The sequence below is a fragment of the Ambystoma mexicanum genome, chromosome 2q, assembly GCF_040938575.1.
Source record: "Ambystoma mexicanum isolate Mex_15411 chromosome 2q, UKY_AmexF1_1, whole genome shotgun sequence".
NCBI lineage: Eukaryota > Metazoa > Chordata > Amphibia > Caudata > Ambystomatidae > Ambystoma > Ambystoma mexicanum.
The window spans coordinates 978011415-978037297 of NC_090924.1; the positions used below are offsets into that span (position 1 = coordinate 978011415).

Genomic DNA, 25883 nt, shown 5'->3' on the forward strand with positions numbered 1-25883 from the left:
AATGGATGGAAAGAAAGCCAAAGCTAAACACACAGACTAGTTGTTTCAATGGAGATCAGCTGCGTGGGACATTTAAAAATGAAATGCACTTTCAATTAGGAGTCGAAGAGAAAAGAAGCAGAGTGGAAGAAGCGGGAAACGGGACTGCAGGAGAAGGCAAGCATATGGAAACGGACGCACAGCAAGAGACAGTTGCTTGAAAGAGGCCACTTGGCAGCATTTCTTACCAGAGTGGCGGGAGACCCAGGGGAGCGTGGCAGGCACCAGGGAAGAGCCGCTACAGAGCCGACAGCAGTGGGCCAAAGGTTGGAAACGCGTTCAAACACCGGCCCAGTCATAATGGGAACCCCGGGGCATACCGACAGGCACATGAACAATTGAAAGTTCATTTTGAAAAGTCCCCAAGTAAAGTAGAGGGACAGAATTTGCACAAATCCTCATGCATGAAATGTCACAATGGGGAAAGTTGGAACAAAAATTTTATTACAAGCAGATAAATGTTAATGGAGAAGTTGAAAGACAGAATGTGTACAAGTCTCCATACCTCAGAAGCCAATATGGGGAAAGTTGGAACAAGTATTGCCACAAGCAAATGAATATTGATTAAGTTAAAAGATATAACTTGAACAAGTCTCCACATATGAAATGTCAATACAGGGAAAGTTGCAACAAGTAGCATCTAAAGTCAATGAAGTATAGCCAATGCAGGAGTACAACTGTGCTATACTGAAAGACTAACAGAACATTGAAAGAAGTCCTGGTAAAAGAGGTATATCAGGCAGTGAGCCTTTGCAGAAAAGATACCTGGAAGGAGAGTATACCAGGGGATCTACTCTTTGACGTTTACAACTTATCCAGAACAGGACTGCAAGACGTGTCCTTGGCCTCAAGCCCAGGGATCGTATCTCTCCAGTTCCGAAATCTCTTCACTGGCTCCCCGTGGCTGCAAGAATCATCTACAAGACCCTCGACTTCATCCACAAAGCTTTCAGAAGCCTGGGACTGCTCTACCTCCTACTTTCTATTCCAAAACAATCGTACTTCTCGAGCTCTCTGCTCATCCACCTCCAACTCTCCGAGGGTCAGACGCTTCTCCAAGCAGAGAGTTGTGGGCAGATCTATCTCCTCAGCTGGGGCCTCCCTCTGGAACAGCCTCCCTGCCTCTCTCAAACTTGAGCAGAACCACTTCCGGTTCCGGAAACAACTCAAGACCTGCCTTTTCGGACCCCACTTCTCTCTTCCTCTCCCCTGCTGATGCATCTGACTGCTCCGCGCACTTGTCACCTGGTCACCCTCTGAACTTGGGCCAAGGCTCCTACATGTCCAGTTGCCCTTGCGCTGCCTACGGGCTCCCCAGCACTTAAGGGTCTGTATCTGCAACCCTACAGTCCCTTCTCTCAACACTTATGAGCCACACGCTGGCTGCACTTGTGAGTTAACTGCAATTCCCCTTCCCCTCCCCCTGGCACTTCTCCCCTTCCCTTTCCCTCGCACGTGTGCAATGTAAATGACACAAGGCCTAGTAAGATCGTTATTTTGTCCTTCCTTGGTTTCCTCCTCCTTGCCTTGTTGCGCCTAGAAACACTTGTGTATAGGCGTGTTATAAATGCCACATCATATATCTATAAAAACCCAGAGGGGGATTCCTGGCAGGGCAGTATACCAGTAAGTTATCTTTGAGAAGTTGCTATATAAAAAAGAGACACTTGTACCTTCCTTAGAAATATATTGTTAGGAAAAGACACTTTTTGCCATCCTTGCTGAAATAATCCAGTGGAAGGGAACAATCCTCGTGATCCAATGACATATCTTTGGAAGGACAATTTGTGTTGGATTTATCCATTTGCTTTACATTTGAACGCTTTTTGGCTAAACCTAGATCAGAGACAATTTTCCTTACACTTCTTAGTTGTTTCATTTCTAGTGTGACGTTCAGATATGTTTTGGACACAAGGACAATTCACCTAAATTTGACGACAAGACACAGACGGATCTTTAGTTTTAGTTTCCCAGGTAGGGAAACTCTTTGGGATAGGGACAGAGAAGCCTTTAGCCAACCCTTTGCTTTTAATAAAGACGTTGGATGTTGAAAACCCACTACGTGTCGGCTCTCATTTCTGACCCCTCACACATTATGGAACATACTTGTCAAAAAACCTAAAAAAAAAAAGGGGGGGGGCTGTTATGCAGCCATAAAGATGACCGCAGCCCGAGAGAGTTCTGTCCAGGGCTCATAAATCCTTTTATAATATCATTGTCTCCCGTGTCAAAAACCCCACCACGATCATGCCTTCTATCCCTCAAACTCGGCACTGCAGGCTATAACAAAAACCGCAGCCCCTGTAAGGCCATAACAGTCACCAGAGCCCAGACTCGCTGCAAGGCCTCTGGTGGGAGGAGACACCGAAGCCACTGCAGTTTCCTATCCGACAAACTGCAGTCCCAGAGTTGCTGAAGGGACAGATTACATCCGGCTTCTGCTTTCTGCTGTAGGCCTGAGGCAGCCCCATACCGGACATCAACACCCTATCTGCTCCCCTCGCGGCCTGTTACCGAGCTCTCAAGTCCCCATCAAGGACCTGGGGGGTGTGCACGGGGAGTGAGGCTGCCTGGCTGGTGGCAGCGGCAGACTGTGGGGCCTCCGACCTGACTCACGTTTAGTATCTGCGCCTCCTTCTGCTCTGAATTCCTGTTGCACGAGGACAGGAACTCCGCGCACACGGCTCCCTGCCCAAGAACAACACCTTGGCCACTGCAAGATCGAGTGGACGTCCCCCCGGTGAGAGCTGGTGCGGCCAACATTGGCCTGTTTTTCTGGCAGACCTGGTGCGACCCGTGGCCTGCACCTCTAGAGAGGTAGAAGGTGAGAGCTCCCGACCCCCTCATTGGCCAACAATTAAGATCAGTGGGAAGAGGGATCAGCAAGGCAGTATCATCTCACTGCGCTCTGATTTACCGCTGCTGGCCCGTGCTTCAGCAGCTGCAACCCCCCAGCCGGTTCAGGTATACAACGGTACTGGACATACCCAGTAACAGCAGCAATACTTTGCCACCCTGCATAAGTCGCATAGCTGAAATGGAGCAGCAGATGTGAGGGAGGCCTGATCTCAAATCCAGGGAGGACCCCTCTCCACACATGAACAGAGCCTGATAAATACTAACTTTATCCCACAAGCATGCCCTATGGAGTAGATGGAGGCTCCAAGAATTATGGCCCCCCCCCCCTGCAACGAACGCTCAGTGCGGGGATAACGGGCCGTCTGGATCCCCGGACCCCAGTCACCTACACAACAGAGGACAACAGTGGTGTACACCCGCCCGTCACTGCCCTACAGCCGTGTGCTTGCTCAGCAATCTGCTGGATATACGGTAGGGTAGACATCCACACGCCACCCCCCTCTGAGGTACCCTACACGACACAAGGTGGTACCCCCTGCTGATAATACGGGGCAAGCTTGAGATGCCATAGGAATACTGCAAACAACTTGGAGTTCCATAACCACACAGGGCTGTGCGTAATGGTGAACTGCAAGAAACAGGCCAAACTAGACCAATTCGCCAGGATGGAGGCAATAACACCAGCCCAACCGCCGAACCCCAGTCCGTCGCAGCTTGATGTTGCGGTCCTTAGCCACACTCCACTGGCCCTTAAAACTAGCCAGAACTCCCTGGGCACGAAGATTGATGCTTGACATGCAAAGTCGACATTTCCACAATCCAGATTGATAAACTGTGTGGGTGCATGACCGAAGCAGAGACCAGTATTAGTGAGGGAGAAGACAAAGTGTTGGTCCTGCAGTGAGAGGACTCCCTCTTACAACAGACCGTTAAATACATTGCTGCTAAAAATGATGATGTAGAGGGACCATCGACAGAATAATGCTGCGTATCCTTGACGTGCCGGAGTCCACCCCCATTGGAAACATAGAACAATTTGTTGAAACGCTACAAATGGAAGTGCTGGCTTAACCCCCTGTCTCCAAGATGTTTCTTGTGGAAAGAGCACACCGCTCCCTCGCACACGAGGGATAGCAGGGATTTGCACTGCTCTTCCTGACATCCTAATTACACGACAAGTTAACGGGTCTGCTATAACTATACTTTATTCAAACTATATACTCTTGGGCTCCATCTTTAACATGGGGCCTTTAAGCATACACATTCCTCAGGAACATTTAGAATTATACCTTTTTCCTTAATGCCTAGAACTTGGACTTAAATATTATCTCATGCTGGATACACCTTATTGGGACAACAGTTGATTTCTGGTGAAAACTATCGCGTTGATTATTAATACAGAGCCTAGGCTCCTAAGAATAACATAGGTTGTTAGTATTTACCTACATGACATCACGCACGTTACAAAGTGATGACATCAGCGGAACGTGACACAGAGCTTTTAATTTATCGCAGCTTTTAATTTCTCAGAGAGCCCGTATGCATATTGCATGCCTTATGCAATATTTTTTCTATTAAACATTTCAACGCTTATTATAGAATCAGGCACGTCAACATCCTACCACTACAACATATTATCCCCAACAGCATCATTAGTTGATGCTTGTGCCTTCCTTTTATGAGACGTGTTTTTACTAGATTCACACACAGATACAAAGTGATCTTGTTTACAATGATGCCATGCACGCATCAGCGTAATAACGTCATAAGTGGACGCCACCATAATAAGTGGCCATTTTGAATCTAGGTATAGTGTGCAGCACAGAGTTCCACACGAATTTCGGAGCATCTGGACAACCAGAGATCTAAGTATTCATCTTACAACCTCTAGGCAGCCTTTAGGAGGAAATCCCTCGTAACACAGGGACTTAACAACTAAGGGAAGTGTTAACCTATAGTATGTGAATATAATTACCCTTATATTTACAGATGCGCTGAGTGCACTTCTACAAACACGATAGCAGTAATCCTTGGGAGAATGGACCACAAACCATTTCATTAAGGGTAAGATCAATTTTTTACTTTAGGGTCACCTCATACCAAAGTGGTCTTGCACTTTAAACATTACATAGTAATCTCTTTGTGTATGCAGATAAATTGTGAAACACAGGACTTTGTTGAAAAAAATACAGACTATGGAACCTTGCGGATCAGATTTAAGGTCAGAATCTATTTGAAAATAGCTCTGACTGTATACAACTTTACATTGAGTCTGTTAGAATAATTACCACTTAGTGGCTTATATTAGGCCGGAGTAAGAGGTCTAACTTACATTGTTCAAGACACTGTTTTGAACCAAGAATCTGAGAGTTTGCAATATAAAAATGGTATTATTGGTCAGAAAATCTCAGCATGATGAATACAACTGGTGTTAATTGATTCCAATGACTTTGGAATTGAATTAAGTTCAATCTGAAATTAGATATGGGAAACCTTTAAGGGATATATCAGGGGTTGCTGTATGTCACAAGAGGGTGCTGTCACGCGAGCACTGCGTGCCTTCATGTCCTCTCTCGAACGAGAAATCAAAGATCTAGTGCGACGACAAGGCACAGGTGATTCTGCCGGGCTTCAACACGATCTTAGGGAAAAGAGACCAGCAGTGCACACATTTATGGAAAGGGAGAGAGGTTTCTCAGGGATCCTGTCGCAGCGGCTGCATGCGGGGAAGATGTCCGCCCAAGCCACACACTGGCACTGGCTATCAGACAGTAAGAGGATATCACTGAGATCGAGCCCCCCTCCGGAACCACAACTCGAGATTCTAGGACAATAAATGTGGACTTCCAGGAATGTTACGAGAAGCTATACACCTCAAAATCCCGAACGGGACGCGATACCATTTCACAATATTTAGACCAAGTGGCTATAGGCTGGCTCGACGATGACATTGGCAGCAGTTTGAATGTGCTTCCCTCCGATGAGGAAATCTTAGCTGCGATCCGTTCCCTCGCAGGAGGCAAGGCCATTGGTTTGGACAGCATTACTGCAATTGTATAAAGAATATAGTGACCTGGTGGTTTCACATCTCTGTATGTTTGAAAACTCATCCACGACAGGGGTCCTGCCCGAGTCTACTAGAACCACGTTGGTTACGGTCATGCTGAAACCAGGGAAATACCCCAATAAATGCTCTTTTATCGCCCCCCATCGTTTATAAACACAGATAATAAAATGCTATAAAAATTTCTAGCTGACCGAATACTACCACATATGCCAGCACTGGTCCTCCCCGACCATGCCGTCTACATCCCAGGCAGGTCCACTCAAAACAATCTCAGATTACTATTTATGTTGATGCACAACGTGAACACCGACATCTCCATGGCCATAGCCGTGAGGGATGCCAAAAAAGCTTTCGACTCTATAGAGTGGCCCTTCCTATTTTGAGGTGTTTCGCAGATCCGGACTGGGATTGGTGTATTTGCAATCGATACAACTGCTCTATACAGCCCCGAGAGCGGCAATATACAGCAACCGACTGCAGTTGGAATACATTTTTCCAATACGTGGTACACGGCAGGGGTGCCTTCCTTAGGGAATTCCATGCTCATTGTGATATTAGGATACAATCGCATGTCTCCATCGTCTCCTTCTAAGCGGGCGATATGCTGCTTTATATTAAACATCCACGCGACAACCTGCAACCATTGGTGCAGGCAATCGCACACTTTGGCGACCTCTCAGGCCTCAGAATAAACTGGTCAAAGTCTGAACTGATGCCGGGAGTACGCCAGAGTGATATAACCAGTCACTTAATGTGGTGCCCACAGGGGATATGGTATTTAGGGGTCCAGGTGACCGTGTCCCCTGCTACACTCTACTCTGAGAACTATCTGAAAGCCCTCGAAAATCTGGAGCATAGAGTTGAGAGATGGATCTTACCTCCACTGTCTCAGGCGGCTAAGGATCTTGTTGGCAAAAATGGTCCTCCTCAATAAACTACTATACATTTTCAATAATGCTGCCAACCTGGCCGCCGGATGGATTCTGGTCTAGACTACGGACGTTGATGATTCATTTGGTGTGGACTGGCGGACTGGCAGACAGGCCAGAATCTCATACAATACCCTGAACCTGCAGTATGTGAAGGGGCACCCAGAGTACCCAGACATGTATCATACTTTCTGGCCGCCCATATGCAATACTCAGTATGGTGGTAGTCTGCATCCCCTACACTACCTCACATAACACTAGAAAAGGCGATAATGTACCCTGAGAGCTTTGGTGTGGGAAGGGCCCCACTTAATGGAACAATCAGAGATTCAACCAGTTGAGCTTACCTGCGAGGCCTGGGAGCTCCGAGGGCGAGTGGTGGACACAGTGATCTGCGATTACCCCGGACTCCCAATGTAAGCAGTAAGGGGGAGGCCTGATCACCCATGAGAAGATCTTCCGGCAACACTTTGAGGGAGCGGGGGTTTACACACTGGGAGACCTCATAGTGGAAGGGCAATTCGTCACCTGGGACGCCCTGAGGGAGTGGGGTGACTGGAACGCAATCACAATGCTGTTGTACTACCAGTTACGTGCAGTACAGCAATCTAAATGGCCCGATTATCCACAAGCACCTACCAACTCACCATTGCTTGAATATATTTCTCAATTTACACATGAAGGGAAGCTGGTTTCCTCTATATACAAAATTATTAGATCTCTGAAATCCTCCTGTGTACACAACTATAGAGTACAATGGGAGGAGGCATTGGGCAAAGAGATTACAGACGCCCAATGGAAACGTATTTGCATGCAAACAAGAGGTTTCTCCCTGAAGAGCCGGCTACTCCTGACACGCTTTAAATTCCTACATCAGGATCACTACTCCCCGGCAAGATAACATCGTTTTTACCCAGACAGATCCTCCTCTTGCAATAGATGCCAGATGGAAGGAGCTGACTATTTTCATGTGGCTTGGGCTTGCTCCTGCGTGCAGCGGTTTTGGGAGACGGTGGAATGGGCAGTAGCTGAAATGCTCCCTACCCTAGGGAGTACTCAGCTGAATTATAGTTACGGCCCTGATAGAGGGCAGCCCCAAGTCTGAGAGGAGGTTTCTTGGCATGGAATCAGTGGTGGCCAGGTCGCTAATCGCTAGAGCATGGGGATGCATAAAGGGCTGAATGTCCAGGTGTGGCTAACTGCATGAATATGTGTGAGCGGAGGGAAGTAGAGTGTGCAAAATCACTACCAGCCAGTGGCAGATCCCTGGACTATTGGGTCTCCCTCAAATCCTACATGTCTAGGATTATGGAGGACACTGACACCCCTTAAACAGTCTTGAACTGACAGACCCAATAGGCTACTATCAAATTGCATTATCTGAACCATGGTAATATGCTGAGCTGGTTTCTCCCACCTATGACCGATGCACTGTTTTAATAAATGCTAGTTATCGTTTGTACCATATAAATGCCATCAATTGTAGCTCACTGAATGCACCGCCCGCTGTGGTGGGTGGGATTGGAGCGGGTGGATGGGCCATGTGTCCGCGGGGTGGGAGTTTAGGTTTATTGTATCAAAAACTAATAAAAAAACACATTTTTAAAAAAGCCTAGGAAAAGACATGCGTTCTTGTGAGTCTTGCAGTACTTTATGGAGAGGAGGGCAGTTTGTAATCTTAGGATGTTCATTTAATAGCCTACCAAAGTGCCTGTCATCGCTGTGGGACATGCTTAATTTTACGACAAGGGAAAGGAAACTTAGATACCCACTTGTTGAGAAGTATTTAAAATGGACCAACATTTTTACCAAAGAACTGTCTCCTTGCCAAAAATAGGTTACATGTACCATACCTTGACATACTGTTTAAGAGATCACCATCTTCTCCACTAAAAGCATCTTTCCAGAAAGGGTGCTTTATGAGGCTTGGCCAGTTCAATCTGCATATAAGCAAAATAAAATGGTGTTGAGAAGAATTGAAAAATCACTGTTGGGGAAAAAGGGTTAAATTCATGTATTCTATTTATCATAGATGCACTTCGCAATTGAAGGACATAAATAATACATTTTGTCTATTTAGTCAGGTCAGTAGCCATCATTTTACCATCAATTACTTCAATTATAGTAATCTCGCTGAAGCAAACCATTCTTCATTTACCAACATAAATGTAATCCCAGACTTGCAAGGTGGTGTGAAACTTAACAGAACTTCCTGGGTGGACAAGGGAAAATTGCACAACATGTGTATATGGAACAGCTCATGTGTGTTTAAGTTGCTTTTTGCATAGTTGTGAAGAAGGGTTACTTTCTGCTATTACTCCACCGACTACACTTTCATTATTATTATTTACTATTATTTACTTATTGCATTATTTTTCACAATATGTTTCACAAAAGACAAATCTTAAGCAATTATCAATAGTATTTACTTCTAGAAAGATCACATTCAAATAGCAATTTCATCATAGATGTCAAAATATTATTAATCTAGAAAAGACATACTTCATGTCGTAATTACTTTCCCAATTCTAATAATTTTAAAACTCTATTCCAAAAATTTAAGGCTCCTAAAATGAGTGATAACTGATGCCCATTTGTGAATCTGCACATTGTTTACAAATATTTACATAGTATATGCACTAAGATCATCAATAGCCTCACATTCTATCAACAAATGTTTTAATACTGCTACTATGTTGAGTCCTAGGATTACATGGTAGACATCTTCTCCCACTAAATACTTCATTAATAGACAGGCGATTGAATCGGAACATCATGTACTGTCACCTCAACATCATTCCTGGGAATTTACAACATATTTCTGATATCTTAAAACTGGAGTGGAAACCCTTATAAATTCTAAAAACCAACATGTGCCATTGTAGATGATGCTAATTCCCGACACAGTAAGCTCTATAAGCTTTCTTGTATGCTTCCTTCATTAGCATACAGTTCAATTGGGCCCAATCTGGCTCTATGTCCATTTCCACAGCATAACATTTGTTTACTTTCATAAAAGCATTCAATATCTTGTTACAAGATTGGGGACCTCCTAGAAACTGTGAGTGACTCTGTATAAGTCCTTCAGGGCACTCAGGAGTTGAAGACTTGAGCACTAGGACCACTGGTGTACTGTAAATTAGGATTTGCTTCACCGAATAGCCCTCTCAATAGCTTTTACCTTGCACCCTTACAAAGAAGTACAGCATTGTTTTGTTTCAATCCATAATCTTGGCCAAACTCTGTTTGGAACTGAATAAAACATTTCTATTTTCTGTTGAGCCTGTGACCATACACATGAGATTTTTGTGGAAAAGCCATTCTATAAAGTATTTTTTTCTAATGTTTTTATTAGGTTTTGTGGTAGTAAATATCAATCCCAACGCCAATGAGTGATATGCAGAGAGTTGGTAAACTAGAATATACTTGAGTACTCTAATAGATTCTTCCCCAGCTTACTTCAGCATCTATATCTTTTTGTATGAAGACATTGCATATAGCCGACATCCCCAATGCATCACCATTCCCCTTCCTGACCCCCCCTTCTTGGATTAGAATGACAGTAACAATCAGCCTTCCCACAATTCACAAGGATGTTTAATTTATTGATCAATGAACTTCAAAATGCTCTGCAATTCTTCATGGTGGCTACAGATGGGGAGAAGTAGCAAGAACATTTAACAATTGTCACCAATCCATCTTGATTCCTTCCTCCAATTCCAAATCTTTATTCCTACGTAATATCTCTATTTCAGCTAAACCCCACAATTTACGATCTATCACTCATTGCGAAATAAGTGGACCTTTGGGTCATTTCCATGATATTGCAATTCTCTTTTTGCCTACAGCATTAAAAATTGTGCTATTTTCTTCCTATGCTTGTCCTTCTTGCTCCTCATTAATCTTCCCAGTAAATAAAAGAATGGTTTACAAATATAGGAACCATGAAGTAGAGTGTTAATCCAATCCATCACCGCTCTCCAAACATTCCCACACCATATGCCAGAACCCCACCGAATTCTGACTGCATCTAGGGCAATTATGAGTTCACCCCGGATTGAATGCAAGCCTTTTCGCGGGGGTCAAATACACCCTATAAAGAAAAATGAATCGAGTCAGTTTAAATCTAGGATTACTGGACACCTTTGCTGTCTGCTCCCAGATTTTACACCTTTCCTGGTCTGATAATGAGTATCCCAAGTCAATTTCTCATTTTCCTTTAACTGTAAGGGCTGAAGTAAATCTGTGATATTACTCTTTTCCTCTCGCCTATAGAAAAATAAACGCATGTAGCAACGGGGTGAATTCCAGTTCCTGCTGCAATTCATTCCAGAGTTCAGCCATTCTTCTGGACAACCTAACATAATTTTAAAACTACCCTTGTGGCATTGTCATACTTTTCCACCCACCGTGTAAATGTAAGCAAGGTTTCCTCCTGAAATAAATCTCCCAATGGTCTGCAACACACATTATATATTCTATACTGTGTCTATTTTTTGGTGGATTCCCCCCAATAGCGCACATATTTCACTCATTACAGTGTGTTTCATATTGCAGTTGGGCAGCTAATAAATATTCATAATCGGAAAGGGCAAGGCCTCCTTCCTGACATAATTATTAAATTACATATATTTTATAAGAGCTGAGAAACAAAGTTGTACTGCATATGGATTAATCAAAGATTCTGCTTGGGCTAGATGAAACAAAGCGTGTGTTTCCAGTAATAATTTGCATAGCTACAGCTTCAATCTATGCCTTACGATGAAAAGTTGGAAGGAGGCTGGGCTGCGTTTCGATGTTCATGTGGGAGTAGCTATTACAATATAATAACATTCTCAAATCCAGAATACCTTTTGTCTCACGTTACCTTTTCTGTGGATCTTTTTGCAGCAAACCATTCAATAAATTAACGAAGTCTGAGCTTGGCTTAGCAGCGTAGGGTCCTGCAAAAAGTTCACAATGAATTTGTATAATTGAAAAGTTCACATTTATTTTATACTGGCAAACTAAAATTAAACAGGTGGTGTACACAGTTCACAGCATAAAATAATGGACCTTATTGACTAAAAACTATACATCAACAAACTTTTCATTAAAGGAAGTTTTGATGGACAAAGGTCTATTAACTAAATTGCTTCGATATAATGTCTAAGAAAGAAAGATAACACAGACAGGCATTTTTTTTGCCTTAGCCATTGACATTTAACCATGCACCATGATGACATATAGGAAACCAAATGCATGGTTAAAAGGACAAAATAAATATGTAGAAATATGGAGAAAACTTGCACGATACACACCCTGGTTAAGCACTGTGGAAAAACATATTTGCCTTATTGAGGAAATAAGCCATTAATGGTAGCAGCTGCAAAAGGATGCATATACCGTTGCATACGTTAGTCCCAGGCAAATGCCCATTTAATCTGTACACAAGCCAAAACTGTTGGCTTTGCATTGCCTGTTTTTTAACAGGACAGGACTTCAGTGCAACGACATACACACTACATAAATCAAGTGGCTGGAGGCACACTTTGCTAAGACATTTCTACAACACCAGTAGTGCATTCCAAATGCACTTAAGCCATTAAGTCTCTGAAGACTGCTTTGAAATAAAACGGGCTGATAATAGCTGCACAAAGTTTGATGTTACTGCTTAATGAAGCTACACACATATACAATCAAAAGATTGAGGGAAAATTATTTAATGGCCCCGGGATTCTTCCCCCCTAACAAGGGCTTGTGCAAACTTACAGACTAGGGAATCCTGTTGCCTTTATGCTATGCCCCATAGGCGGGAAGAGGAACACTATACAATCGCAATACCTGCATTTGTTAACCAAAAATACATTGAAGCACTAAACAATTAGCATATTACAGCACATTACTGTATTATCTTACAAAATATATTAAACAATCTGTGTAAACATTTCATGATAATAAAAAACACTTTATATAAAGAATTACCTAAAACTCATAGCACACTACAAAACACTCTCAAAGTGCAAACGTGCTTCCTTTCCACTCGCATACCTCTCATACCAATATTGAACCACACTCTCTTCACCATACACAGTTATGCAGACACCTGTCGAATACACAAAACAGAGAGCTCCCAAATTCTGAATTGCTCCCTCCAGCCGGTTCATGCCCTTGTTTAACGAATCCTTTTCAATAAAAGGTTCTCATTAATTTAATTAAACTTTCCACAATGTTGCCTACTGATAGAGCAACTGCAATGCCCAACATGTTTCGTTCTTATAACCATGTTAGACAAATCACAGAACTTCTTCAGGGGAAATTCGACAACCAGGTTCTCTTGGTCTTCTCAAACTTTGTGTGGACATGTTCCTCTAACCCGTGGTGACTTCAATGATTTAAACATTCCACGGTATCGTAGGCTCGTTTCCAAAGTCAAACGGCCCACTGATGCAGTCAAAGACCACATGCACTGCCGCCACCGTTTTACTACAGCTATATAGAATGATAACTTCAATCGATCGAAAAAGTGGTCGACTGAGTTCACTTAATCTCGTGGCCGGGACAGCCCATTCTGTTAAGCCGCCTGATTGCCACTCGTACGAGAAGTCGCTCGATTGACCTTCCGTAACCGGTTTGTGTGGCGTTCTGCGTTGCATCTCCTGTGCTTGCGTACGCGTTACCTCAGTTGCCTGATGCTGGGGGGAAATAATGAAGCTAGCTCAAAGATCTCAGGCGGATGTATTATAATTATAATAATTGGTTATTTATAACGCGCTTAATACTCAGAGGTTTCTAAGCGCGGATCGTGGCTCGAACCTGTGTTGCTCTGCGTCGTCTTGCTTCCAAGGCGAGCGTGTTGTCCCTGAGCTATCCTCCCGTTGCCCCAAGCTATCCTTTTGAGCAGGAAGCGACAGGAAGTGGGTGGGAATGGCCATAGAGGTTAGCATGGCCCTGAGCAGTCAATGTGTAGATAAACAGCCAAACACCACCCAGAAAATATGTCCCCCTCATATGCCACCTGCCTCGTAGCTGTACTCCAATGCAATCGTTTTGGCTTAAAGGTGGCAATTTAGCACCACTAATAGCCAAAACGAACGAAAAAGGAGTCAAAATAATCCTTCCACAAAGAAAGTACTTTGGGAGGTTGGCAAAAATTGGAATAATGAAATAAAAATTAAAATAAGCCAATGTTCAATTTCTGCATTTATTGTATATTCATTTTGCATTGCCGTTTGCAGCCCTTCATGCTTGATCGCTTAGCTCCGTGGCATAACAGGCAGGATTAGTGGTGTGGTTAAACTCTCCTTCATCAGATGTATTCCGATTCTTGTCCAAGGTTCAACTACAAGGTATTCGAAACACCAGCCCCTACCATACAGACAGCTGCCTGCCTGCCTGCCTGTGAAATGAGGGTGGCTTTGCTGGTCAGCATTTTGTGTTGGGTTGCAGAGCGCTTCGGGGTCGGTAGTGCCTGGACACTGGATATATGTTTAAGTGCTTGGCCCCGGCCCCCAGTATGCTAATTTAGGGATGCAGGAATCTTTCAAATGGATTATTTGAACTGCCGGCAGGTAATGTGTGGCCTCGTGCAATGCTGAGTGCACATGCTCCCGGTGCTTAATGTGCATTACTAGTGCTTTTGAGCAGCGTTGCACCTAAGGTACATCGGGGATCATTGTGATCCCTGCACGGATCGAAATCTGGGGGTTAAGGGGCGGAGGGAGTAACAGTCTCCGCCAGTAAATGACGAGATATGCAATGCTTCTGCAATTTCTTTACATGGCTGGTAGGCTATGTGTCAAGCCTGCGTTAAACTTTCCAGCCCATGCAAAAAATGCACAAGCATTTCTTATGCGTGCTGAGAGGCACGATGATTCATGTAAAACCGTCAGGTTTATGCACCGGATGCACGAATTTCGCAGGTAGCCTTTAGAATCCTTCGGAAGCTGGGAAGTGTCACAATATATTTACCACCCAAATCAGCAGTCTAGTGAAATAATAGCCATTAGACCAATGGATGCCTAGAAGTCAGTCCCTGGATCACCTAGAGAAGGGAGCCTCCCAAATGTAAAACTACATTGTATTCAATATTACAAACTGAAGCGAGAAATTAGTTCTGCTTTTGTAATTGCACTGCTTAGTTCAACACAAGTTTACATCTACCTGTGCATACTAGTCAAACCCAATGATCAAGAAAAGGAATTAAGGAAGAGCAAGGTAGCACTTTAAAAAATCCCAGGATGCAATTATCACAAACAACATTAAGATATTAAAAGACAGTTCACACTGGAAATTAAGTACCTTCCCGCCAAGAATCCCCTAGTGCCTGGGGGCTAACATCCCTGTTATACAACACATTTGAACAGATCCTGTTTTGTCAGATAATGTGATTATTAAATAGCTTCCAACAGGATTCGAGTTCAATAACAGACTATGGGTGAATCACACGGTATCTTATTTTTAAACCGAGATGCACAACTCAGCACTTTCTATCACGCAAATGCAATTTTAAACTAAACTGCGTTAATCTATTAAAACATGTTAGCCGCTCATCTGGTTTCATTGCTGCCAAATGTATTCGTACCGGATCAAAACAAGTTAGAGAGGTTGTAATTGCAACAGTGTGCAGCGTTAGCAGTTCCCATTTGATGAACAATTATGAATTTCAATAAGTAACCCAGAACTATTTGAGGGAGGTTTTCAATACGTTTGGGTTCAGTCCTAAATGTATCAAGTTATTGGAAGCCACCAAACTTGGATTAAAATGAATGACCTTGCTGTTGGGGATAATTCTCCAGAATTGCTAATTTCCCTTACCTACTGAGTCCCTCAGCAGCTTTGCTGGATTTCTAGTACTTATTTTTTTCACCTGGTAAGAGTGAGCCTTTTTTTCCCCACTCTTACATGTGTTTTGCTGTGTGTGTTTAACATTTGTGTTCATAAACTGTGGAGCCCCACCTACTCCATAGGCATCTTTTTACTGTGTTACACAGCACCTTTAGTGCAGTGACACAGGGTTGTCTTTTTCAGACTTCCCACTTTAAACTCCATTTTCTGGGACTGACAACTGTCTCCCAGAACATGTAAAGTTCCCATTGACTTTATTAGTCTTTTTAAATTCACAGACCCAGTACAAACTATCTTACAGAGAGTTCTGGAAAGGGTTAATAGTTATCCCTTTTTTGTCCGTTTCTCATGGAACATTATTTCGTTCCCCTTTCTTTAAGATTTGGCTGGTGGCAATGGTATCTACCCTATTTTTCCTACCGTGGTCAATTTAAATAGCCTTGGTACTGTTTTAGGCTAAGTTAGTAGCCTCGAACTTAAACCTGCTGGACCCCATTTACTTTTATTTGGTTCCGTCTGGGTTTATTCGCCATTTCTTTTTGTAAAGATCGTTCTCGTGTTTTACTCTGCGTGCCAAACCAGGTTTGGTTCTTTTGTTCGCCGTCCTTTGGCGGGCTTCTGCACAGAAGCTCTCCTTAGGCGCCTGAATGTCTGAGGGGGACAGGATGTGAGGGAGGAGTTTGAGACTCCCTGCACAGGGTCTCCTTGGATACCCATGTCGCACTCTGTATGATTGGCTGTGGTGACTGTCCCGCCGGGACAGCCACATTGCTGTGTGATTGACAGCCAGGCTGTGTGAATGGGCGAAAACTGCATAAAAAGCAGGTCTCTGGGACTGAGAAGGCAGAGTCGCCACTGGATTGAGAGAACCGAAGAGAAGCTGACAGAAGAGGACCTCTACCACGACTGAACCTCCCGGTGAAGCCCTGCTGCAGGTCCGAATCTCCAAACTTCGACGACAGGGAAGATCTACAAGGAATCTTCTCCCCCTGAGCTGGTGGGACCAACCAGTTCACCAAATTGCAAGCCAGGCCTGCCTCCCTCTGGTTGAATTTGCTGTGCACAGCTACAGTGAACCAGATAGCCAGGAGGACCGGACCTTGCTTGGGTTTTAAGAAGCGCACCTTTTATTTGTTGCTTTGCTCTGCTGCTGATTTCTTCCCTGGGCAGCGCAGAACCCTGCAGTCTTCCTACTTCGTGTCAGTCCGACAGTCGCTTCAGGAACCGTGAGCCTGCAGGACCTGCCAGGAACGTTGCCTCAGCTACAGCTTTCTTCTTCATTTAAGGTACTGTTCAAAGCCGGTTGTTCGTTCCGTCCGACCGCAGTGAAAGTGTTTGAAACCTTTCGCCAATCCGAGGGCTTGTCCTTCTCTATTCTTTAAAGTAACTTTTCATCTGACCAACTTCGTTCTGAACTCTTGGCAAAGACTTAACCGCGAACTACCCTGAACTGTGTGATCCACTGCAAAGACTTTGGTTCATTGACTTTGGCCCAGGCCTCTTGATTTGATTTCCTCACTGTAGTTACTTTTTCTAGATTGCCCTGCTTACTTTCTTGTTGATGCTGCTCAACTTTTGTCTAAACTTGTCTTTCCCTCCTTTTAAATTGCTTGAGTGCCATTTTGCTCACACTTTATTTTGAGCTTAACTTGTCCAGAATCTATTGGGTAGTGTGCAGTATATTAAGAGTGTGATTTTTCTACTGCTTTACTTGGTGAATTGTTTTACAACTGATGTGTAAATAAATGTATGACAATGCATTACTTACCGTAAAAGCATTTCTGATGGTTGTATCTGCTTAGATTCACATGCTGTGCATAGGTCCGACATCCAGTGGTCACTGCGGAGTATTGCATTTTGTTTTTCGTAGTCGAAAAGGGACGTCGACAAGGCGTGTCTGAAATACTATCCCTATAGTGACGTGTGTTGTACCCACAATCCCTCACGCGTCGAGGTCCCTCTGTTTGTATTTTTCTGCCCTGAGGGAGCCTTCTAGACGTGAGTGAGTACAGAAAAGAGAGATATAAAAGGAAGTCTATGTTCCTTCCATCCGAGCGGGGAGGAAGGGTGGGCGCATGTGAATCTAAGCAGATACAACCATCAGAAATGCTTTTATGGTAAGTAATGCATTGTCTTCTGATGCTTGTTAATCTGCTTAGAATCACATGCTGTGCATAGACTAGCGAGCAGTACCCGGAGTTGGCGGTGGGTTATGAGAAGGAACAGTAGAGAAAAGATGTCTTAATACTGCCTGACCCACCTGGGAGTCAGATCTCGAGTGTGCATCTAGACAGTAGTGTTTTGTAAAGGTGTGCACAGAACTCCAGGTAGCCGCTTTGCAGATGGACTCAAGGGGAACATTTGCAATGAATGCTATGGACGCCCCTGTGCCTCGAGTAGAGTGTGCTCTAGGCTTAAAGGGCAGTTCTCTCTTAGCAAGAGTATAGCAGAGAGTGATGCATTGAACAATCCATCTAGAAATAGTGGACTTTGAAACTGCATCCCCTTCTCTTCCTGCTGCCACCGAGACGAAGAACTGATTAGTCTTCCTCAGTGGTCTCGTTCTTTCCATGTAGAACATGACCGCTCTGCGCACATCTAGTGTGTGTAGAGTTTTTAGAGTTTTTTCTCCCAAGTTGGAAGGATTTTGAAAGAACGTTGGCAGTTCTATAGACTGGTTTACGTGGAATTTCGATATGAACTTCGGAGCAAACCTTGGGTGCGTGCGTAGAACCACCTTATCTCTGTGAACTGTAACGAAGGGGTCTAGAACAGAAAGAGCCTGTAGTTCACTTACCCTCCTGATGGAGGTGATAGCTATTAAAAAAGCAGTCTTAAGAGTGAGGTCTTTAAGAGATGCTTTGTGCATGGGCTCGAAAGGTGAGCCCATGAGTCTGGTAAGTACCACGTTAAGGTCCCATCCGGGAGCTGGGTCAGCTATCGGGGGGTGTATTCTCTTTATTCCCTCCATGAAGGCCTTTATAACAGGGATCTTCCACCACGACACCTTGAGTTGGGAAGTGGTGTATGCAGAAAGTGCCGCTAGGTGGACTTTAATGGAATTGAACACTAGACCTGAATCCAACAAGTGGGTCAGGTATAGAACAGTATGTGTGGGAGAGCAGTCAATCGGGTTGATGCTTTTTCCTCTGCACCAGATGACAAATCTCCTCCACTTGCTAGAGTAGCAGTGGCGAGTGTTAGGTTTTCTGGCTTCCCTGAGGATGTCCATGCATCTCTGCGGGAGCTGTAGATGTCCGAATTCTATGATCTCAGGAGCCAAGCTGCTAAGTTCATGTTCTGGGGGCATGGATGCAGAGTCCTGCCCTTGTCTTGTGACAGCATGTTGTACGGGCAGGGGAGTTTCACTGGGGGAGATAGAGACATCTCCATCAAGTGAGCGAACCATGGCTGTCGGGCCCACATTGGGGCCACCAGTATCATGGTTACTTGTTCCTGGTGCATCTTGTGCACCACCTTGTTGAGAAGGGGAGTCGGGGGAAAAGCGTAAACAAATTTCCCTGACCATTGCATCGACAGACCGTTCCCCTTGGATTGGTTCTGGGGGTACCTGGAGGCATAACTTGGGCATTGTGAGTTCTCCAGGGTTGCGAACAGGTCTATTTCTGGGAATCCCCATTGTGTGAAGACGATGTCTTCGTGCAGTCGCCATTCGTACTCTTCGGGCAGGGGGAAATCTCTGCTGAGTTTGTCTGCCAGCAGATTGAGTTCCCCTGGTACATGTTCTGACAGTAGGAACATGTTTTGTTTGAGAGCCCACTTCCATATATTTTGGGCCAGTTTGGACAGTCCTGGAGAGTGGGTGCCCCCCTGCTTGTTGATGTAGTACATGGCTGTGGACATGGCTGTGGTGCTGTCTGTAAGGACCAACACAGTTTTGCCTTGTAGGTGTTCCTGGAAGGCTTTTAGCGCCTTGAACACAGCTAGTAGCTCCAGTAGATTTATGTGTTTGGATGCTACTTTCGGAGTCCACACTCCGTGAGCAGTCTGATGGGATAGGTGAGCCCCCCATCCTGTTAGGGATGCGTCTGTGGTTAGAGTGGCTTCCGCCGCGGGAGTGGCAAAGGGTTTCCCTTTTTTCAGGTTTTCCTTTGTCCACCATCGTAGCGAGAGAACCAAGGCCTGCGAGACCACCACTGGATCGTCCCATAATCCGCTGGCCTGACACCACTGGCTGTTGAGCCACTCTTGCATAGGGCGCATGCGCAGGCGCACGTGAGGTACCAAATAAATACACAACGCCATCATGCCTAGCAAGCGCATTGCTTTGCGTACCGTCACCTCTCGACCGGTCACATATTGAGGGATCTGAAACAGCATGTTTTGGACCCTCTCGTTGGAGGGGAAGACGAGGCCGTCCTTTGTTTGAATTAGAGCCCCCAGGAATTGTTTGATTTGGCTGGGGTCTAGGCTGGACTTCTTTTCGTTGATGGAGAAGCCCAACTGGAACAAAAGGTCTACAGTCTTTTGGGTATTGGAGAAGCATGTTTCGTAAGAATCCCCTGTTATGAGCCAGTCGTCGAGGTAAGGGTAAACTGGGATGGACAACCTGCGCAGGTGGGCCGCTGCCACTGCCAGTACCTTCGTGAATACCCTTGGTGCTGATGCTATGCCGAAGGGTAGCACTCTGAACTGATAGTGTTTGCCCTCTATCATAAACCTGAGGTATCTTCTGTGCGCTGGCAACATTAAAATATGAAAGTATGCATCTTTCATGTCCAATGTTGTCATGTAATCTCCCTGTGATAGCAGTGGGATCACTTCCTGTAAGGTCACCATACGAAACTTCTGGGGTTTGATAAACTTGTTCGCTGGGCGCAGATCTAATACAGGGCGTATGGTTAGATCCTTTTTGGGTACAAGGAAGTACACTGAATAAATACCTTCCGTTACCTGAGATAGAGCCACGACCTCTATGGCTCCTTTTTCCAGCAGTTGTTGTACTTCTTGGAGAAGGATGGCAAGGTATTCCGGTGTCATGCGTCGTCCCCTCGGGGATCTGTATGTTGGGGAACTGTTGAATTCGATGCAGTATCCGTGGGCTACGGTGGAAAGTACCCAGCGGTCTGACGTTATTCCCTCCCATGCTGGAAGAAAGGATGTTATCCGGCCCCCGACCGGTGTTGCATGGGAGGGGACGCGAATCTTCGCGTCACTTGGTGTTGTTGGGGGCTTGGGAGCCTCTGGGGTGGACCCCCGCCCTCTCCCTTTGCCCCTGCGCTGTCCTCTTTGGCTGTACTGCCCACTATTGGTCTGGTAACTGGTGGCAGGGTACTGTTGCTGCTGATTCTGCTGTTGGCGTTGGCCACGAAAAAAGCGTTTGTTGCCATAGCCGCGTCTGGTAGTGGGCTTAGAGATCTGGTCAAGAGTCTTGATAGTATCGAACTCTTTTTTAGCCATTTCCAGAGTCTCATCCACCGCCTTCCCGAAGAGGTTTGAGTCTTCAACAGGTTTATTTATTAAAGACGCCTGTGTCTCCGGTTTGAACCCTGAGTTGCGCAGCCATACATGGCGTTTTAGGAGTATTCCCTGAACCAGGGAACGTCCCGCTGTCTCAGCAGCATCCAGAGAGTTCTTTACAATACTCTGGTTGACCTGGGTTCCTTCGCCAATAGTTGAAAGCAGGCGTGTACGTAATGGTTCCGGCGCTTCTTCGGCGTCCTTGCGCAGTTTGGCCCACTGCGCGTCCGCATAGCTAGCTAACAAAGAATTGTTGTTCGCAATTCTTGCCGAAAAGGCAGCCGAGGATGTGACTCTTTTAGCAAGGGCATATAACCTCTTGCCCTCCTTGTCAGGTGGTGCCTCACTGGTGGACAGCGGCACCCCTGCCCTCTTCCTTGTATTAGTTGCTACAAGGGAATCCGGAATGGAATGTCGCCTGATGTACAGCGGGTCTGAGGGTGAAGGAGTGAAAAGTTTTTCAATCCTTGGATTGACTCCTCTGATTAGTGCGGGTGTGGATAGCGAAGGGATGATTCTTCTCTTCACTGAAGCGAGGAGGGGAATGGTCTGGCTGACTGGGGGTTTCTCCTCAATTACTCTTTCCACAAAGTCTATTTCCGGAGAGATCTCCCCAGTGTCCAGTTCAAAATGCGCTGCTGCTCTGCACAACAGGGCATTGAATGTGGGCTGATCATCAATGGGAGACGTGTTTCCAACAGGTGAATTGTCAGGAGGATTTAGGTTCAGGACATCAGTGTCCGAATATACTGATGGGGATTGCCAGGGACGAGAAGGTCCTTCTTCTGGATTTTCTCCGAAGCCTTCTCCTACCATGTCTGGGCTGTCTTCCAGACCTTCCTCTTGGTTCCGTCCTTCTTCATTGTCCACAAAATCATCCTCCTCTTCTAAGTATTGTTCCTCACCAGTGAGGTCATACACATTATGGAAGTCTAAGGGTGTGTCCTGCCTCGGGTATTTGGCCCTGGGGTCCTCCTGAGGCCCTTCTCTTGTTCTCTTGGGAGTGGGAGGGTTCTGGGTGTTCATAAACCTCTCCATTCTCTCCATGCAGAGATGGAGCCTTTCCATGGTTTCATGGGGTACCCCTGAGCGGTCTAGCGGGGGAAAATTAGTGTTATCTTGCTGAAAACGACCTCTCCCACAACGTCGAGGAAAGTGTCCCGTCGCCCTCCGAAAAGCCTTCCGGTATGCTGGGGGTCCCCCCAACTGAAGGGGGTAGTCCCTGTTTTTCTTCGGGCTTTTTCGGCGTGTCTTTCGACCTTTGCGTAGCGCTCGACGTGTCTTTCGGCGTACGCTTCTGGGCGTTGGCCACAATGATCCTCGCCAAGCTCTCTGTGACTCGTTTGTCAGCGGAGGGCTGTGGTTTCGACGTTACGGGTGTCGAACGTTCTACGGCGGCGTGCGCTCTCTGCTGGTGCGCGCCGGCCGATGGTTTGGGGGCGGCGCCCTTATTTGCCGAAAGCCCAGTCGCTGGTCGCGGCTGCGGTTGCGAGAGGGGCTTCGAACCCGAACGGTCCGAGGAGGCCGCCGGTGTAACGTGCGTCTCCTTGGGCGCTGATGCTTTCTTCGTCTTCGACGAAGAAGAGCTATGGGTTGTGTGTTTATGTGTTGTATCGTGTGCATCAGTGTCGCCGGGGTGTTCATCCCCATAAGCAGGGCGTGAGCCGAGCCCGTCGGGGCCGGGGACAGACGACGAAGAGCGCGAGCGCTCTTTAGAGGGGTGTACGACTTCCGTAGCGGAGGTCGTGTTATCACGTTCCTCGTCACTGTCGGTGGTAGCAGCGGCAGGTGGAGACCCGGCCTTCGACATAGCGTAGGCCGCCCACCTCTTTTAGAGTCTTTGGCTCTAGAAGCCGACAAGCCGAGCAACCCTCCTCTACGTGATCGAGGGGCAAGCAGCGGTTACACCGTGAATGCTTGTCCTTCCAAGTAAACTTGCCCTTACAAAGTGGGCAAAACCTAAAGGGTGTCCTCTCCATAGCCGAGGCAATAAACCGTGATAACTACCCCAAGGGAAAGGAAGGGGAAAAGGAAAGGCATTCTCAGAAAAAGAATCAGAGTTGTCCCACGACCCCACTCTCCCTACTGTATTTGGCCTGCGAGGCCAGGCCACGTGTTCGGCAACGCCGAAGGATCTCCTCCGCTCGTCCCCTCCGTCGAAGATCTTGCTCGGCGGAGACAGCTTCACAACTGCGTTGAGGGAAGGATCGATATATTAAATCTTTAAACAGGAAAAAACGACCAAAGGTCGAGGAGATGGAATCTGCAATGTCTCTCGAGGAGCTCCGCGTAAAGGCGACCAGTAGCTGGGCGGAAAAAAACAATCTGAGGGACCTCGACGCGTGAGGGATTGTGGGTACAACACACGTCACTATAGGATAGTATTTCAGACACGCCTTGCCGACGTCCCTTTTCGACTACGAAAAACAAAATGCAATACTCTGCAGTGACCACTGGATGTCGGACCTATGCATAGCATGTGATTCTAAGCAGATTAACAAGCATCAGAAATTCTTTTACTCAGAAACCTTGAGTCAGTGTTTGTTTGAACCATAGTAACTGCTGTCCTTTGTGTAACTATTGGTGCTGTTCACTTTACTCTTGAGATAAGTCTGGCTGCTCAGCCATTGCTACCACTTTACTGTGTAGTACAGGCTTGTACCAAAGGTGAATTTGTACCGTCGCTTGTAGTCTTAATTGTGTGTGGTGTTCCCAAAGGGTATTGCATATGATTCTGCCTAACACTTGTCTATAAACCGATAAAGATTTTCAGGGGCTGTCCTCTTTTTGCACCAGTGCTTTCCATGGAACCGAAAGCTAAAGCAATTAATGATCACCCAGGTAATACAGACAGGGCTTTATAGCTAAAGACTCACAACACAAACAAGCACTATTTGTAGACAATGTTATTTTTCTGATTTGAGAGCCACTGGGCTTCACAACCAAGCCTTATGGAAGAACATAATCACCTTCAATTGGTATTGGGCTACAGAGTAATCTGCGATAAATCCAGGCTCCTAAACATCACTGCGTCTTTCTCGAGGGACTCTAGAAAACCCCCAGAAGCCGTACTGTTTTTCTGGGGAAATAAATCACATCTCAAATATCTGGGGTATATTTGATCAGAGTTCCAACTTCCCTTTATTAACATGATGCCCCAGACTTACTCTCTAACATTGAACCCAATCTACAAAAAATGGTAAACCCTAAAATAACTTGTCCTGTGTGTAAGCGATTTCAATCCGGCACTTCACCTAAGTCAATGCCTAGCATTGGATGCACAACTGAAACCCTTAATTATTTATTTGTGTCTATAAGTTCTTTTATTCTGAACGATGTACCACTTATATCACGCCTCTCTCTTTGAACCCCCCAGTCACACTGAACCAGGAATCAGGCTGGTTTGCAAAGTTAAAACTATTTATTTATATATATTCACAATATAATCAAACTATTTTAATGGTTATGCAATAATCACCAATGGGGTGATGTCACACTAAACAATCTCTTTAATCATATGGAGTAATAATGAGCAAAAACAATGCAGCACAGAAATAATACTTTTGTGGGTGTGTATTCAGATCAAATGGCAATGTGGTTACTATTTCCCCCTGCACGCCTCTCAACCCCCCCCAATATCCAAGGTAGAGATATATGAGGAGAGAGAACAGGTTTCAGGAATGCAGAATTTAAGCAAATATAGAGAATCAGAACTAATTGGCAAACTGTCAATATGGTTTTAAAGTTGGCTCTGAATGGAATGGGGAAAACACAAAAAATTGGCTAAATCACAGAAATTGTTGAAATTCTAATGGGAGCCGCTTTATATGGTTGCAGACAAACACTAGCAATGATTTGAAAGTAAAAAGCAATGGGAAAACTTAATTTTGAGGTCGGGTGAAATGAAAAGCTATTTTACACCTTATAGATTTTGGCAAAATGATAAATTTGCGGCAAACTTTTCGGTGCGTGGTAATCGCGGTTGCCGGAGACCTATGAGGATTTGGGTTCTCTGGAAAGCTTAGGATGTTAGCTACCAGCAGACACTTAAAATGTCGTTTCTAGCATGAACATTGAAGAAGTTATGAACGTTTTCGCGGAGGTCGTTTTTTTCAGATAGAGGCAAATTGTAAAATAAGGATGCGCTTTTAAAAAGACAAACAAGATTTCTTTACACTACGGATAGACTATGAAGAAGCAAACTGCACAACAGCACAGCCACCAGCCCAGGACGTCTCTGGATGGTTTCTGCCTGCCGAGACGCTCGCCTTCTTCAGAATAATATATATCAGCGCAAAGATCGGTTTAACACTACTAGTACAGAGGATAATAGGGATGAGATAGAGAGTTCAGGCAGTTCAAAATGATTCTAACAATGCAGTTCGGGATATAAGAGAGGATGGGTTTGGATAGGGATGACTATGGACAGTACATGGCTAGGCGCTCTGGTCTGCAATCAGCAAGGCGCTCTGGTCACCGCACGGTAGGACTGGACTGGATCTGCAATGGCTCTGGCAATAATTCTTAGCAGGAAAGCAGTACAGCACAGCCAGGCTGTTCTTTGGTTCTCCTTAGATGTCTGGGGTAAATTATGGTTTCTGGAATTTTAAGGCCAAGCTGAGAATGGTTCAGCTTTAGTATGGGCCTTTCTGCTTGCCAGGTTGTTGGAGTCTGGAGCAAGG

At 45.3% G+C, this 25883-nt stretch overlaps 1 protein-coding gene across 2 annotated transcripts in view; it reads right to left on the reverse strand.

The window, feature by feature from the left end:
• Positions 1-25883, reverse strand: part of ULK4 (unc-51 like kinase 4) — a 2742936-nt gene that overhangs the window by 2454380 nt on the left and 262673 nt on the right. For both annotated transcript variants that reach the window (XM_069648276.1, XM_069648275.1), the window contains exons 8-9: positions 11762-11837; positions 8748-8834 (exon numbers count right to left, since the gene is read on the reverse strand). In XM_069648276.1, the coding sequence (XP_069504377.1) occupies positions 8748-8834; positions 11762-11837 (163 nt within the window). The remainder of the gene's footprint in view (positions 1-8747; positions 8835-11761; positions 11838-25883) is intronic.